At 41.5% G+C, this 17,100-nt stretch overlaps 1 protein-coding gene across 1 annotated transcript in view; it reads right to left on the bottom strand.

Annotated features, from left to right (window-relative positions):
* Positions 1–11,884: 11,884 nt before the first annotated feature.
* The window catches only part of ANKRD55 (ankyrin repeat domain 55), an 88,546-nt gene continuing 83,330 nt past the window's right edge, over positions 11,885–17,100 (bottom strand). Inside the window, exons 10-11 of the mRNA XM_023589024.2 lie at positions 14,238–14,330; positions 11,885–12,172 (exon numbers count right to left, since the gene is read on the bottom strand). Coding sequence (XP_023444792.1) covers positions 12,045–12,172; positions 14,238–14,330 — 221 coding nt within the window. The 3' untranslated portion in view covers positions 11,885–12,044. The remainder of the gene's footprint in view (positions 12,173–14,237; positions 14,331–17,100) is intronic.

Genomic DNA, 17,100 nt, shown 5'->3' on the forward strand with positions numbered 1-17,100 from the left:
CTTCCTGTTAATGATTCTGTTTCCTGTTTTTCCTTTGTGCCATAATTCTTCCAACCCCACTTCCTCTCAGCTCCCTCCATACCCCCACACCCTATTCTCTTTCCCTACTTTCTTTTCAGTGGTTGGCAAAATCAGAATGTTATTTGATTTTTAAACAGTCACTGTGGAAGACTATGAAAGCTTTGCCAGAGGTTTTACTAAAGCAAGTCTGAGCCTCCCTCTTTTGCAACAGCTTAGGGAGGGTGACCCCAAAAGGTGTATGTGTGGGATGGTGCTGGTGATCTGAAAGATCCCCTCCATGTGGTATATAAAAACTGATCCCAGAGTAGGGACAGAAGATGGAGAGGGAGAAGAACCTCTGTTTCCTTCCCAAGATCTGGGGAGAGCTCTGGTCATTTTGGCAAACAATTTGACCATCAGTTTATTATAGGGTTGGTTTGGAAAGCAGATTGCTGAGAAGGGGCAAGGAAAACCAGAATCTGTACTCTTGAAATTTGCTTTTAAATGATTGCTCTCCTGATGTAATTCTGGGATTGGGTCTGCATCACCTGTGACCTTTTGGCATCTTCTGTGAGGGGCGGGCATTTGCCTCCCTGTATGAGGCTGCAGTGAGAAGACAGAGCTCTGGGAGTCTGAAACAGCTTCTTCAGCTTTCTGGGATTATATCATGAAGCCAATTAAGTGTAGGAGATAATCCACTGGGCTTCAAAATTCATTAATGCTCTATTGACACTGGTGACTATAGAAACTGGTATAAGGAATTATAAAATAAACAAAACTGAGAAAGAGAGAGAGGAGGTTGAGAGACTAGTTAGCATCTTCAAATTCTGCTAACCTGCAGTATGCATTTCAGGAAGTTGATTGTGTTCTGAGAGTGGATTGTACTAGTACTTTCTGGGCTTCTACTTTTAGAATCTTCCCCCCACCCTCCCCACGGTTACACCCACATCTTCAAGAATCCTTCCTTAGGCTACCAGATCCTCTTGGTCTAGGACTCAGATCTTCCTGTCTCCTTCTTGTCCTCAATATCCCATTGAATGGATACTCACTGGGCACACATCAATCGAATCTGTTATGTGGGTGGGCCACATGGGCATGCTGCTTGCAGGAACTTGGCTAAGGCACCTCCTGGAACCATAGCTGGAGATTAGGAGTTGACCCACCTGTTAAAGGAAGGAAAGGAAATGATTTGGTGACAAGATTCTGTTTAGTCTTCCCTTCTACTCATGAGCAAAACCACAATGAGAGAAAACTTGTGACCATAAAGTTTTATTTTTTTTAAATCAGTCTTTTGCTGAGAAATTTTTCTTCTACTTTATGAGAAAATAAAAGCCACCAGACAGGAACTCCCTCAATTTCTTGCCATAGACTTAGCTGCAGAGGTGCCCATCCTTTCTTCCTTTCCCACCACTGAATTGAAGAAATATCTTCTTGCCAAGTCTGGTTCCTCCCCTGAGGTGCTAAATCCTTTTTGCAGTTTGATAGACTTTGCTCCCTACTGGGTCCCTTCTCTCTTGTGCTGCCTCATTTGCTACTGATCCCTTCCACCAGCATTTAAACAAGCCCAAGTTTTGCCCATCTTAAAAATAGTACCCTCCCGGAAGCAGTTGTGGCTCAACCGGTTGGGCTCCTTTTTACTAGATGGGAGGCCCTGGGTTTGTGTTCTGGGGTCTCCTTGTGAAGGCAGGTTTGCCCACATGCCGCAGACAGCCACCGGCCTGCAAGTGCCATGGAGTGCCACCTGGCCCACAAGAACAGCGGAGAGCCGATCAGCAAGGTGACAGAACAAAAAGGGAGAAAAGTAAAAACACAGAAGCGTGCGCAGTGAATGGACACAGCAAGCTGCAAGGAGGAGTGAATAAATAAAAATAAATACAGACACTCAGAAGAAGGCACAGCAAGTGTACCCAGAGAGCAGACAGCAAGCAAGCCGCAACGGAGGGGGTGGGGTACTAAAAAAAAAAAATAGTACCCTCCCTTGCTTCCACATCCCTTCCACTCACTTCCTTATCTGGCTACTTTTGGCTATGGTCAAGTTTATTGAAACAGGTGCCTATGCACCCTATCACCACTTCCTTATCCTCCACTCTAAACTTCTTGAAATCTGGCTCTGCCCCCAGCATTCCACTGATGCTGCTCCTGCCAAGATCACTAATAATCTTGTTGCTAAATTTTAAAGTCCCTTTTCTGGCTTTGTTTGATTTATGCTTGCAGCACATCCAATATGGTGACCACTTCTTGAAACCATCTTCTGTTGGCTTCAGTAACATCTATCTTTTATACCAGCACTTCTCATAATCCTTTGTGGGGTCTTTTTCTGTTAATCTGTTCACTGTAGAATCCATAGATATTCTAATAGTCTGCTTGTCATTGCTATATGAATATCCTATCAGCATTTCAGAATGGACTCATCAAAAACTGCACTCCAAACCTGCCCCCCAACTATGGTCCTGTTCTCAGTGAATGGCACCGTCATCCCAGTCAGAATCCCGGATGCCATCCTTGACTCCTCCCTCTGCTTAATTCCTCATATCTAGTATATCCCCAAGACCCATCAATTTTACCTCTTGAATATCTCCAAATCCATTTATTCTCTCTATTCCCCTTGCTGGTATGTTAATTTGAGTTGTTATATCTCTCACCTGGTTAATGTGAAAGTCTCATTGACTCCATTTTTGCCCCCTTCCTTTTCATTTTTTATACTTTCTACAACTTCACAACTGAGCATGTCACCCCGCAGCCCTCACTTAAACCATACCACGATGGGCTAATTTTATCAAAACCGTGTCTGCATGGATGCTCTAGCACCTCACTTTAACCCCTTTGATGGTGTCCACTACCCTGATGATAAAGCCTAAGTTTCTCGACATGATATCTAAGGACCTTCATTTGGTGTTCTTCGCTTGCCTCTCTGGTCTCTTTTCTCCGCATCCCTATCTCTACCCCACTGAGCCACACTGAAGCACTTGCTGCCTTCTGAACGCCCCTTCTCCTCTCCCACCTTTGCATGTGGAACTCTCTTCCTTTCTCCTGGCTAACTCAAACTTTTTTCTACTGTCTTAGTTTAAAGATATGATCCTGCCTTAAAGTCCTCCCTGATTTTTAGGTGCTCCTGAGTCAATTGGGCATCCCCTTCAAAGGTCTTATTGCACGCTATTATCAGTGCCTGTCTACTTGCTTATTTCTCCAATGGCTGTAAGCTCCTCGAGGGCAGGACTATGTCTTGTTGACTATACTCTCACCAACATCTCGCACAAGGCTGGCACAAACAATTGCTGAATGGATGACTGTGATTTTAACCAATGCTTGTGGGAAAGAGTGGTTTAATAACATGGCCTGTCCTGAAGACACTAAAATTATTGTTCTCTTGCTCTTTTCGTCATAAAACACAATATTCACTGAAATATTATTATGCGTCATACCGTCTTTGTATGGGTAGGGAAAAGAGCCAGAGGACTTTCTTATATCTTCCATTGAAGTGATATTTAAATAACCCACTTTTTTTTCCCTGTTAATTTCAAGTGGGAATTAAAGCTGAGTTCACTCTTCTGGAAGTGCATAAAAGCCCTAGAGGACTAATCACTGACTTCAAGCAACACTGACCTCAGGGTGATAGATTTCCTGGCTCTCCAGGTGTGTGTTGACATAAACATTCAGCCGTTCATTATTTGCCGGAAAATGCTAACACCAAATTTTCACCACTTAAAAATGTAATCATTTACGGATTGTTTTTAAACTCGTAGAACTGTACCACGCATTTCCCATCTCTAATAACTAAATGAATAATAAACCAATAAGCTAGCTTTTGGCTTGTTTGTAAGAATGCATTTGCTACTATGTACTGAGAAAAGGGAGGTCACTGTGGGAAACAATGAAGTTATTATTTATGATTTAGTGGAACTTTCCATGGCTTTTTGAGAAAACAGGTGATATTTTGAACATTTCTGGCAGAGGCTATCAATAATAACCCATTTTAAATATTTGACTATTGCAGTTCCTATCTCAGGAGTCCTTACCCACACTTGTCATAGAACGGTTTGCAGAGACCTAACAGAAACAGCAACCCTCTCTGGATTAGATTGTTTCATTTCTATCTTCATAAAGAGGACATTGTACCATTTAATGCTTCCTTAAAGCATCACTCAGATCAGGAAGAAAAGGTGACAATAAGCTCAGTGCTATAGTCAGGATCTGAACTAAAATACAAGCTAAAAACGTGATAAACAAAATAATTTCTTCAGCCAAATCAAAATATTTTTATCTTATTTCATTTTCCATGGGAAAAAGAGGGAGGATGCCTCCCTCTGACCTCAAGCCACAAGACAAGGGTTATGTAGAGACTGATATATGAGTAAAGAAGGCTGTCTTAGGAATGAGCTGCATGGGTACACATTTCCTGAGCCTCAAATGTGATCTTAAAATGATCCTGCCCAAGGGAAATTTCCAGAGCAGAGAAAGGACCCTAAGAGAGGGTTGGACAGTGAGAATCTAGAGGCTGATGGGGAGACACATGGTCTCAACCACAGGAGAGGAATTGTCTGGCAAGGGAGATTTAGTGGGATGATCTTCAAGAAGTCCTACTGGAAGTAAGACCCATTGGGACACTGGGAGAAATGTCTCATGCACCCATGGCACAACTGGCCCTGAGAGAGCACTGAGGCCAGATGCCTACTCTGCCAGCCTTGTAAAATTGCACTCTTACTCCCTCGTCCCCTCTCTTCCTGGGCCTTGCCCTGGGAGGTCTAAAATGTTTGCTGGGATTTGAAGAGGATGAGGATAGAGGGGAGAAGAAGCCAAGTACACCCAATTCTCAGTTGCTGGCTTCTGAGCCTGAAGCAGATATGAGCTGGAAGTTTAGATAAGAATCAGGTTAGAGTTTATATTAAACTGTTCTGGACTTTTAAAATGGCAGGCTGTCCCTGGGCCTGGAAAAGTTGTGCGACCTGCCTAGGATTTCATCTGGGGCTTGGAAAAATGGTCTACAGACTGAGTTTAGTGCAGAGTGCTGTGTCCAAACCGGCAGGGGCGGATTCCAGGGGCCTGTGGGAAGAAGTGGGGGCAGGGGACGAGAAAGAATGGAGGCAAGACAGGATTCTGATCAAGCCTCGTTTATTGGGGGTAGAACATGGGAATTTATACTGAGGGAAGGGAACGTGTCCATAGGTGATAGGCTGGTCTTATGGGTGGCAGACGTCCAAGGAGGGGATTGGCTGAAAGTTCGTGCCGGGTCTGCGGAGTTTCGCGCCTTGCGCATGTGTGTTGCTGTGGTCACCAGAGTTGTGGCGGAAGGGGAGAACAAAGAAACAAAGAGGAAGAAGAAGAAGGAAATGGCGGGGCAGGGCTGTAGTAGTTATGAAATCCGCCATGTTGTTGGAGGCTGTAAACAGACCTCACAGCGGGTGGCTCCCCACAGTGGTGGGTAAGAGTAAACTTGTTCTCATGTTTACATTCTACTGTGACTAATTTAAAAAGTGGGTCACATGTACATTTTGGCATGTTTGTTAAAAAAATCAAGCCTGATATTTTATGACCTCCCTTCCTTTTATGTGTATGTATCTTGCAAACACACACATATCCTATGTAAATAACCATAGACGTTTACGGTTGGAACGATATTTAGCAACATGCTAGTATACCACCTTCATTTTATAAATGAGCGAAATGAAGTTTCATTAGGATTTCTTTTGGTTCCAAAGTTCTATGATTTTATGGTATTAACAGCTACTCATGGAATATATTGAAATAAATCACATTTCTCCCTTAGGGATATATATTAGATTATCTTAAAAACAGCGTTAAGAAATCTCTTGTGCTAGGGAATCAGAAAGCCAGTTGGCTCATTCCCTCTGCAGGGAAAACAAGGAAGCTTGCTTTTTTTTTTTTTTTTTTTTTAAATTAGACTGGGAACCTGCCAGCCTAAATGATTGTAGCAAGCCTGCCTAAATAACTGACCAAGAGCCAAACCGGGGTGGCTAAATACAGAGAGTTCAAATGTCTCCCTTGATTTTTAAACAAGATCATTTCTATTCACCTTCTGAGAACATTTGGGTCCTATTCTATCAGGGATTTAGGCCTGGAGGCTTCCATCTTTTAATAGAGCCTTAAATCTGCTTTCCTGGATTTTTCCCCCATCCCAATATCAGAGGACAGTCCAGGGGAGCTTTTATGAACCTTCAGGCAGGAGAACAGAGAGGTAGGTGATGGCTTGACTACATTCATGTCATTTCCTTCCAGCACATCTGTGTTATGGTGATTGCCAGGAAGAGTTCTTCCAATGCAGCTTGGGTGCTCTAGCCTATCTAGTTGATAGAGCACCAAAGATCCTTTTTGATCCCACACTCCTTCTCTCCTTATGGTGCCAATGATCTAAAAGTAACAGCAGAGACTGAGTTTAAATATCCCAGTAAGGAGATAATTGTCTGGAGCTGTGTGTCTCAGGGTCTTGACTAATCAGACCAACACAGAGAAGAGTCAGGGGTGTGTGGAACTTTTCCTGCAGAAAATCTTTGGGCAGTATGCATAGATAGAATCCAGGGGTACAGCCTCTCACTAACTGCAACTGGGAGACTTGAGAAGGAGACCTGAACACCAAGAACTCTGCTTACGTCTTGTTGCTCCCTCCATTACAGTTTTGGGTTCATTATACTAGGAGACTTGTCATTGTACCAGCTTTGGGGAAACAAGCCTCTGTGACCTACAAAGTGTACAGTTTCCTCACAAGCACAGGCCGCTGGCCACCAGGAATGCCGAGCCAGTGTTAGCTCTACAAGCAAAGCCGAGCACCCCTCGGTTGTCTGGCAGAGATCCTCCTTGACACTTAAGAGTCATAAGGAGCTTTCCCAGAAAATTGAAGAGGTCTTACCAAAAGCTTCCTTCCCTTTTAGAATGAGATACCTGGAAATGACTGAGTCAACTGAACAATGCCCATCAGTTTATTCTCATCAGTGTTCTCGTTTTCTCCCATCTTAACTCTTATTAGTGAAAGGTTGTTTTAAAAGATTCTGATAAAATCTCCTTTTAATAGAATAACTACTCACCTCAGTGATTGCGTTAAATCAGATTAAGTAATAATTGCTGTAACGAACAACTCTTAAAACTCAGTGGTTTGAAACTAGAAAGGTTAATTTCTTGATCACATTCAAATCTAATTAGCGTTTGGCAGTTGGACTCAGACCCCTTCTTTCTAGTGGTTCCACCATCTTCTGGGGCCCCCAAGTCTTCCCCTTGGTCCTCTACCTCCGGCTCTAGTCAAGAAAATAGAGAATGGAGGACCCTGCTGAGAGGTTTCAGGGGCCAGGCCTGCCACTTGTGCGCATGACAGCCTGCCGCTGTCCACTGACCAGAGCTCCACACCATGGCCTCAGCCTCACCTAACTGCAGGGGGCTTGGGGCTGGAGCAGCCATGTGCCCAGGAAGCAAAGGAGACCGGGGTGTTGGTGAACGCCCGCAATCTCAGCAGCAGCCTATCACCCTGGGGGCAGCAGTGTGCGCGGGGATGGGAGGACAGCTTCTAGGGCCAGACTGCCTGGGCTCGACTCCCCTACCCTACCACTTCCCAGCTGTGTGACCTTCTTAGTAAAATGGGGATAAAGTGGCACTTACCTTATAGGGTTGTTTTGAGGGTTAAATAAAAGGACTCCTCTAAGCACTGAACTTAGAACAGTGGCTGCACATAATAAACACCTGAGAAATAGTAACTCTTTATGAAGGATGTAGAGCGCTTAGACTGGGACTTGACACCACAGAAGATTAGCTGCTCTCGTTACTCCTTTCCCTCAGTTATGACTTCACGGAAAAACATTATTTTCTGAGGTTCCAAGTCCTCCACCCACCTCCATGGGCTTCTCCTTTTTTGGTTTTTATTCTTGTTCTTTTCTTTGCTGTAAGTGCAGGAGGCTATTTCCATCCTTGAGTTTTTTTTTCTCTCTCCTGCATCAGACACCCTCTGGCTATATAAGCCTCCTGTATTTCTGTCCTATGGTGAGGCCTCCAGTTCCCTCCTCTCTATCAAATCCTTCCTAAAAACTTCCTTTTAATGAAATTTTGTCTTTATTGCACTTTTAAAGAATAACTCTAAATTAACCAGGGTTCTCCTCTGATTTTCTATTTTTTCCTCCCACTTACATTGAATCAATTCTCACAGGAAATAAAGCCCAGGAAATCTCTGAGACACTGATGGGACTAAGTCATAAAATAGAACCTGAGATAATAAACTGTTTTTGTAATTGTTTTACCTGTAGAAATGTAGTCTGGAGAATTTGGATTGGCATCCTCATAGACAATGAGCTTTAAGAGAGCAGGACTTAGGCGGCGGATTTGGACCAGTGGTTAGGGCGTCTGCCTACCACATGGGAGGTCCGCGGTTCAAACCCCGGGGCCTCCTTGACCCGTGTGGAGCTGGCCCATGCGCAGTGCTGATGTGCGCAAGGAATGCCCTGCCATGCAGGGGTGTCCTCCCTGTAGGGGAGCCCCATGCGCAAGGAGTGCGCCCCAGCCACACACATGGAGAGCTGACACAACACGATGACGCAACAAAAAGGAACACAGGTTCCCGTGCCGCTGACAACAACAGAAGCGGACAAAGAAGATGCAGCAAATAGACACAGAGAACAGACAACTGGGGTGGCGGGGTGGAAGGGGAGAGAAATAAATAAATCTTTAAAAAAAAAAAAGAGAGAGCAGGGCTTTTTTTAAAATTTTTTTAAAGATTTATTTATTTATTTAATCCCCCGCGGTTGTCTGTTACATTTTGGCTGGTGAATATAAGTAGAACCTGAGTTTTCCTCCCTGGTTCTGGTAGACATCCATTTCAGCCATAGGTTGGTGCTTGTTTCTTAGCTACAAGGGGAATTGAAGGAGCCACACAAGCATTTCCTGAGTGTTACTGGGTGTGGAGGTGTTGACAAGATCAGACATGAAGCCAGGGAGTGTGCTGACTATATTAAGACCAGGTTATGTATGTTGAGCAGAAAAACCAGCCAAACAAAGCTGTGAGCTGTTAATAGGCTCACAAGAGAACAGGGAGGACATTGATCATCCCTGAATACTCATTAAGGTATGATTTGGTTCCTGAAGAGTTATGAAGGAAGATTTCATTCTGGGTACAATGCTGAATCATGCACACACAGTAGATGAGTTTCATTAACCCTTGGATTGTATTATATTCCATGAAATGTCACAATTCAATACAATGAAACCTAAACATGCCATGATTACTCTTTGAGGCAGGCATGAATCCTGTTCTATTAGCATCAGGGTTGAGAAAACATCATTTAATTTAAAGTGCTTTTAATTTTGAAAAATTTTTAAAAAAGTTATATCCAGTGATATGCTTGTCAAGAAAGCCCTGATTTGTTTGCTAATTTCCATGGTGTGAATATTCCCATCATGGTCGATTTCAAGATACAAATGGTTAAACAACCATTTCACAAAATTTCTGAAGACTATATTTAATAATCGACCCCTGCAAACAGGTAAGAGCTAACTCCAACATACCACTGGGAGTAAAATCTTATTCATTTTACCAGCCATATAGAGTTTTATACGTCACATGAATAGAATCTGTGGAGATAGTATTCTTCCTTCATTCTTTTACATCAGGTTCTTCTATGTCTTTGGCCAAGAGTCATCGTCGGTGTGTCAAAGACATTGTACCTGGTCATCTGTTTGTATCTGGACTCACTTCTTAGATTCACTACTCATATGGGGTTGACTGCAGTCTCCTCCATCCTCCACCCTACCTTTAGCTTCCCATCTTGCATGTAAACCAGTGAGATTTTACCATGTCTTCTTAAGGGAACTGACAGACTTTCTTTTCCACTCACATTTTTCTCAGTATATAGACCATTGGCAATTGCTAGGTGATTTACGACTCAACATTAGTGACCTTATTTCTGGGGATTTAATAATCAGCAAGTTATTTCCTGTTTTTCTTATATACCAATGTGAAAATCATCTTTGCCCCTCTGCTTACAACTGCTAGTATAGTGTCCTGACTGGAAATCCTTCAGCTTTTGGTAGCATTTGTGCATGGACTTCCCAGATTTGGCCTCCGGGGATTTTTTGGAACTCATTCAACTGCCCAGAAGACCAGGGTTGGACTAGAACAGAGGTCAGAATGGGAAGGCATTTGCTTTGAAAAACTATAATTTGAAAGAAACATACAGTTTGCTAGAGTTTTGGACTACCAGTGTTAATATTTCTATGTCAATGTCTAGGAAATATGTGGCTCTGATAGAATTGCTTGATTAAAACATAATTTAAAAAAATTCACAAGGCAATAAGTGAGTCTAGCTACTACATATGAAAGTTGCTGTCATGTTCCTTGATTTAGTTTTGTCCTGAGTTTTATATTTCAGGCTAGAAGCTGATGTCCAATTTGTTCCTTCTTAGTTACCCCATTTGGTGGATTTCAAAGGGCTGTTTTTAGAAGTTCACCTTTAAAAAGTCATGATGCACTTGCTTAGAGACAAGTATTGGTAAATTTCAAAGAGCAGGGGCAAAAACAACATTAATGGTTAAATTTGTCTTTCTGGGAGACACTATATTTCTAATTGCTCATTTGGTGGGTTAAAATCAAATATTGTGTATCAAGTTGTCCTCTGGTAGAGTTGGAAGGGATAATATGCTGGAGTCATAGAAATAGTCATAGAAATCTATTTGTTGACTTAACAACAATAGCTAGCTATTGGGAGGGGGTCCAAAGGTTATCTCTTTTCACAATCTCTGATTGAAACAACTATCATTGTCAAAATGTGCTTGTGGACTAGTGACCTTTTTCATTATCACTTCCTATATCTCCGTCCCTTGCTCCCATGCTTTTTCCCTCCCTGCTTCCTTCCTTTCCTTCTGTCAGGCACTGTCCAGATCTGCTGTAGGAGTACAAAGCCAAATAGCTGTCATTTAGCCCAGGGGAACTTCTATCTAGTTAATGGCAGAGTCTGACCTCTCTAAACAAATAACATTAGTATAAAAGTAATAAATGTTACACATGCGATATATGCAAAATAACATGCAGGCTCAGAAATACCATGGGTTGGCTCTCAGCTCCTGCAGTTAAGCCTTGAACTTTATATAGACCTCTGGCCAAAGCAATCAAAACAACACACAAACATCTTGGCAAGGAATACTGTAATTAGTAGTCGTCTTTCAAACTTCATCCAGTCCTAAGTTAAGGCATTCAGTCTTGAGTAGGCAGAGACCATTATTTTGAAAAAGAAAAATAAGTGATTAAATATGTGGATCATTTGAAGAACGTGTGAGAAATGCCTGTTCAATTCTGCTGGCCAGGATATAGATCTTTCCAGCTCTCATGACCTTCCTACTATTGAAACAAACAATAATATCTGAAAAAGACAATAGGTGGAAGTAATCAACTAACAAAGAAGAGACTCACAAACATTGAAAGATTGGAAACTCACATCATCAAGCCAATTGGCTGGTCATTAACTTGACTGTAGCTAGAAAATATTTTGCAGATTGGGCATTTAAAAGTGACTGAACTTATTAATCATTTTCATTAACTCACATCAGTCAAAGGTAGAATTACAAGAAATGTAAAGAAAGTTTAGAATGCATATTTATTTTTCAGCAAAACAAAAAATTTTAAGCATAAAATCAGTGAAAAAAAAAATCAGCAGACATGCCACAAAGCAAACCAAACATAGCTCAGTTTCCCTACTGGTAGCATAGTTGTCTTTTTTTTTTTTTTTTTAAGGAGATCCTAGAGATTGAACCCAGGACCTTATACATGCAAAGTAGGCGCTCAGCCACTGAGCTACACCCACTTCCCCGATAGCACACTTGGACTTTTTATTTTGGCATGTGGGGGTCACAGACTCTCACAGGCTTACAATATATGTTCCCACTTCAAAAATTTTAAGTGTTTATTTGAGAAATATCTTTATTTGGAATCAAGAATTTTGAGTTACAAAACTGTGAATGGCTTATAGATTGCAGCTTCATAAGGTAGTCTTTGTAAAAACTAGAGTTTTTGAAAGTTGAATATATGTATCACCTATATTTCTGTAGTCAGTGGCCCACGGTTAATTTTCCTTATTGGTATTGGTGGTATTGGTAGGCTTTTCACTCCCTTCAGCTGGCGTACTGTGACCTCGTTGGCTTGGAATAGCAGGAAGCACTCGGTTTGTCCGTAGAGGTTCTCCAGATAGAACTGGGGAGAAGGAATGGAATGAGAAACTTTCAACATTTGTCCCTCTCAGATTCTTGGTGAGCAATCATGGTAGGAGAACTGTGCTATTTCTTAAGCAACTGACGGTATTTCTAAGGAGTATTTCTTGGGAAGAGGCGAGTATACATACCTGCTCAGGTTTTACTTCACGTAGTCAGGGACGTCAAATAGGCAAAAGTACAAGACTGGGCCATGATCAAAACAAGACTGGGCCATGTGTGCCTGGCAGAGTTCTTCCTTGGGTGGGGTAGCAGTTGAGGGCCAAGTCACCACAAGGCTCTAAAGAAGCCCCAAGCCATTTGTTTGCCCTGTGCTTTTATGCAGACTACAAACAAACCTCAAAAGGCTGTCCAGTTTCTTTCAGGAAAGTGCTGTGTGGCCTTTCAATTCTTTTTCTTAGGGCTAAAGCCTGTCTAAGATTTTTATCTTTCCTTCTCTTCTGAAACCTAATTGTGAAAACTGAAGCTTCCAATCTCTGCCAAAGGAAACGCCTTCTTTGGCTTCTCTAAGCACCACCAAGACTCAAGACTGTGAAGACTGAGTGACTCCGTTGTTTTTTTTGTGAGGAAGCATCCAGGGATTGAACTCAGGACCTCATATGTGGGAAGGAGGTGCTCAACCACTGACCTACATTACAACTTCTCTCCAGTGACTCCTTCTTTAACTGGATACCTTTGTAAGACTAGGTTTCTGTTTAAAGACAAGCCCAGGCATAACTTTCACTCAACAATATAATTTACAGCATCTAAAACTCTCACATTTACCCAGATCAGTAAGGCAGAATAGCTCATCTGTCGAAAAGAAAGACCTCTTGGTTTCTGCTACTAACTCTGTGTGACTTTGGACATATTGTTGCACCTCTTAGTCCTAATCTGTGAAAAGACTAGATTTTACTAAGACCATGGCTCATTGTTTTTTACCAAAATAATTCTAGAACTCTTGGTTGGTTCCTTCCAAACTATAGCCTAGAGGGGAAAGACATATTGGGTATTTACTCTGTGCAAAGAGTATGCCAGTGTTTTAGGTATATTATCTCATTTAATCCTCGCAATTTAGTCAGGCTGGTACTATTATTATTGCAAATGAGGAAACTCAAATACAGAAGGTTAGGGAACTTGTCTGAAATAGGTAAAGCAGCTTCTAAATAATCTAATCTATGATTTAGATGAAGAAGGAGTTTGTGTGTCTTTGCGTGTAAGTGTTATAAAGGGGTGGGATGGGGTAGGTAGTAGTCAGGAGGAAAAAGAAGGAAGGAAATCAGAATCCAGGAGCTATGAATTGTTTCATGAGGTAGCTGACTCAGTATCCCCTGGTTTTGCTCCTGGCTTTGCTATTTACTACCTATGTAATGTTAGGCAAGTTACGTCATCTGTCTGAACTCAGCTTCCTTATCTGTACAATGGGGATAATAAAGCACCTGTCTCACAGCACAGATATAAGGCTACACAGACTCAGGATCTGGGGGTGGGACCCAGGAATCTACTTTTCAACAAGCATCCCAGATAATACTTAAGTACACTCAAGTTTGAAGACCACTGGCCTAGTAGAATGTATTAATATTATGTATTGTGAGAGTTTTTAATATTATAAAAATCTATTTTAAATAAATATAAAATAAATCCAGTCATGGTGAAAGGCATCTACTTGATTATTCCTTTCTGCTTAGGAGTGTGTGGAGTTTGACTGCAGAGGTGTTGCATATTTTCAACTGTCCACCATAGTAAGGAAACAAATTCCAAGATGTCATCCTTAAGAAAAGCATTTTTAAAGCACCTTCTTAAAGGCATTAAATAATACATAGCAAAGAACACTTCTCTTATTCCTTTTGTAGTTCAAACACAAAAATTCCTCAAGGGTGGGAGTATTCTATTTTGTTTTCCCCCAACAACATTACCAAATTGGAAGAAACTTTTTAAATAGTCTTTATTTTTCCTAAAATTTACAAGTTTTGGCTCTTGATGTTCCCTTGAAAAATGAAAATATATTTAGTTGCATCTAGATTTGCGAATGATTGCAAAAGAAGTTGAGAATGACTTATGATACTTACATTTCTGGTCTGGTAGGGGAGCTAGGTTGTTCCGTGTGAAAGGAAGATCTCTGATTTTGGGTCTGTGTGGAGAGAGATGCGGAAAATTCTGTCCTGGAGGCAAAAATATTTGCATCAATCATTCGAGTTTCAATCAAGTACAAATTACAATACCCAATGGATAACAGAATCATAGAAGTTGTTAGAGAGTTGTTAAATTTAAGATGTGACAACAACAATAACAATAATAATAGCTACACTTTGAGTGCGTATTATATTCCAGTCATTGTTCAAATGAAAGGAAGAGGCACCAGATATTATTTTTGGAATGAACTAATTTAAATAAAATTTTATAAAGAAGCACAGTTGGTCATTTGCTCTGTAAAACTCAAATGGGAAAAATAAAAGTTATATTAAGATGTGGAATAATTTAACACTTGTTTGTCAACTCTTTGATGAGTGAGTAGATGTTTGCAGTGTTTCTCAATTCTAGTGGCACATAGGAATTATTAAAAATATTCTGATGCTCTTGCCAGACTCCACGTCAATTAAAAGACAACCTCTGTTCTAGCTAGAGCAATTAGGCTAGTATAAGAAATAAAAGGCACCTAAATAGGCAAGGAAGAAGTAAAAACTTTCACTATTCACTGGTGATATGATCCTATATCTAAAATCTCCTAAAAAATCTACAACAAAGCTACTAGAACTAATAGATGAGTTCAGCAAAGTGGTGGAATACAAGAGGAGTATGACAATGGTTGAAAGTCCAAATGCGCTCTCTGCCTGGAGGAGCCTGCATCAATACCTTGATGCGTAATCCTGTTCTTTTCTCCCAGTTCTCAATAAATTTTTTACTGGCTTAACTAAACTAGCATGTTTTTATTTTTATTGTTTTGCGCTCACTCTCTGCTCTCATTCTGCTTGTCTTCTCTTTAGGCGGCATGGGGAACCGATCCTGGAACCTTCCGGAGTGGAAGAAAGGTGCTCAATCTCTTGTGCCACCTCAGCATCCTGGTCAGCTGTGTCTCTCATCGTCTCTCCTCTGTGTCTCTTTTCATTGCATCATCTTGCTTCGCCAGCTCTCCTGTGCAGGCCAGCATTCCATGCTGGCTAGCACTCTGCAGACCAGCTCTCCATGTGGGCCAGCTTGCCTTTCACCAGGAGGCCCTGGGAATTGAACCCTGGGCTTCCTGTATGATGGATAGGAGCCCAAGTGCTTGAGCCACATCTATTTCCCCAGCATGTTTTTAAATTCTTTTATGTAACATAGCCAGAAACCTAGAGGAATGCAACATCCCCTGACTTACCCTGACTTCATCTATACTGAATAGCATTGATTGTACACTTTGGATGGATTTATGCTATACTAATATGAATCGATAAAATCGATTTGTTAAAAAAAGTTAGGGGAGCATTTTCTAAAAGAACTTTCTATGATGATTTGGCACTGTCTAATGTATTAGCCACTAGCCATGCAGTGGCTATTGGACACTTAAAATGTGACTAATGCAACTGAAGAACTGAATTTCTAATTTTAATTAAATTTAGCTAGTGGTTACTATAGTAGACAGTACAGTCTAGACTGATGACCCTTGTTCCATAGGGTCTGGTCAAGCTGAGCAGACAATCCTGACCTTGATTTTCCAAGAGTTGGAAGCTAGGGGAATGGAGGGAACTTGATTGTCATGACTTGTCTCTGGTAAAATATGAGTGGATTTACAACTCCTGTCTTAATCAGATAAAGGGGCTTTTGCCATGAGGTGTATTTTCCTCACTGTTTCAGGAGCATTCCTGTGGGCATAGCGCCACAACTTAGGCTTTATCCCTCAGTTGAAAGATTGAAAATGTCAAATTCCAGCTTGATGTGATATTCTTGCCTTGGAAACTAATCTTTTATTCTGGTGATCACATTTTTTAGAATAAATATAAAGCCAAAACTCTCAAAAAACTGGAGCATCAGAGAATGATAGAAACGGAAAGGAAGCGGCTTGCTCAGATGCATCAGCAGTAGCTAGAGTTGGAGCAGTGTCTGTTTCTTGAAGGTCAATTCCAGTGGCAAGAATTAGCCCAAGGTCCTATGTAAAGTCAGGAAAGCCCAGCACTGTCCTAACAGATTGATGGGATTGTTTGTCCTGCTTTTCCACACACAAGAACCCCTTGTTGAATGTGTATTTCCCGAACAGCCAATAAAAGTGATACAATGGGGGGGGGGGGGCCCTCTGGGGGTGGGTTGCAAGCATCACAGTTTTATCAGCTCCCAGGTCATTGTGAAGGGCAGCCAGGACCGAAAATCACTGACCTAGAGGATGGGAGCTGGGTGAAAGCCCTCAGGAAATTGCTGTTATCTAACTTGGCCTACAACAGTGGTGATTTGGACCCACATGTACTGATTCTTGAAGGCCGATGGTTAGATTTTCAGGAAGTTTGTGAGTTGGTGGCCTGAAATCTTGGTGGTAGCCTTTACACTGTGGAAATCAGCATGCACTGATTCACTCCACCCCCCTGCCCCAGCCCATTAAACATTTATCAGTATACCACTGATTATGAAAGATGGATGTTACAAATATCTGAACATAGAAGGAATACACAAAAGTTATTTAAGTTCATTTTAAAAGTTGACAGAAGAGTGTAATTATCAGAAGCTTGGGCTCTGGAATCAGGATTGGGCACAAATCCCAGGTTACCACTTTTTAGCCTTGGGGAAGCGACATAACCTTTCTAAATCTGTTTCCTCAGATATAAAAATAGTGAAAATACAATTTGCCTTTTCCAGTTGTCATGGGGATTAAATAGGAGAACAAATGTAAAGCATTTAACTCAATACCTGGTACAAGGAAAGTGCCCAATAAACACTAGCAATTATTCCAGAGTTCTATTATGTGGA

The sequence above is a fragment of the Dasypus novemcinctus genome, chromosome 2 (assembly GCF_030445035.2).
Source record: "Dasypus novemcinctus isolate mDasNov1 chromosome 2, mDasNov1.1.hap2, whole genome shotgun sequence".
NCBI classification, from domain to species: Eukaryota; Metazoa; Chordata; class Mammalia; order Cingulata; family Dasypodidae; genus Dasypus; species Dasypus novemcinctus.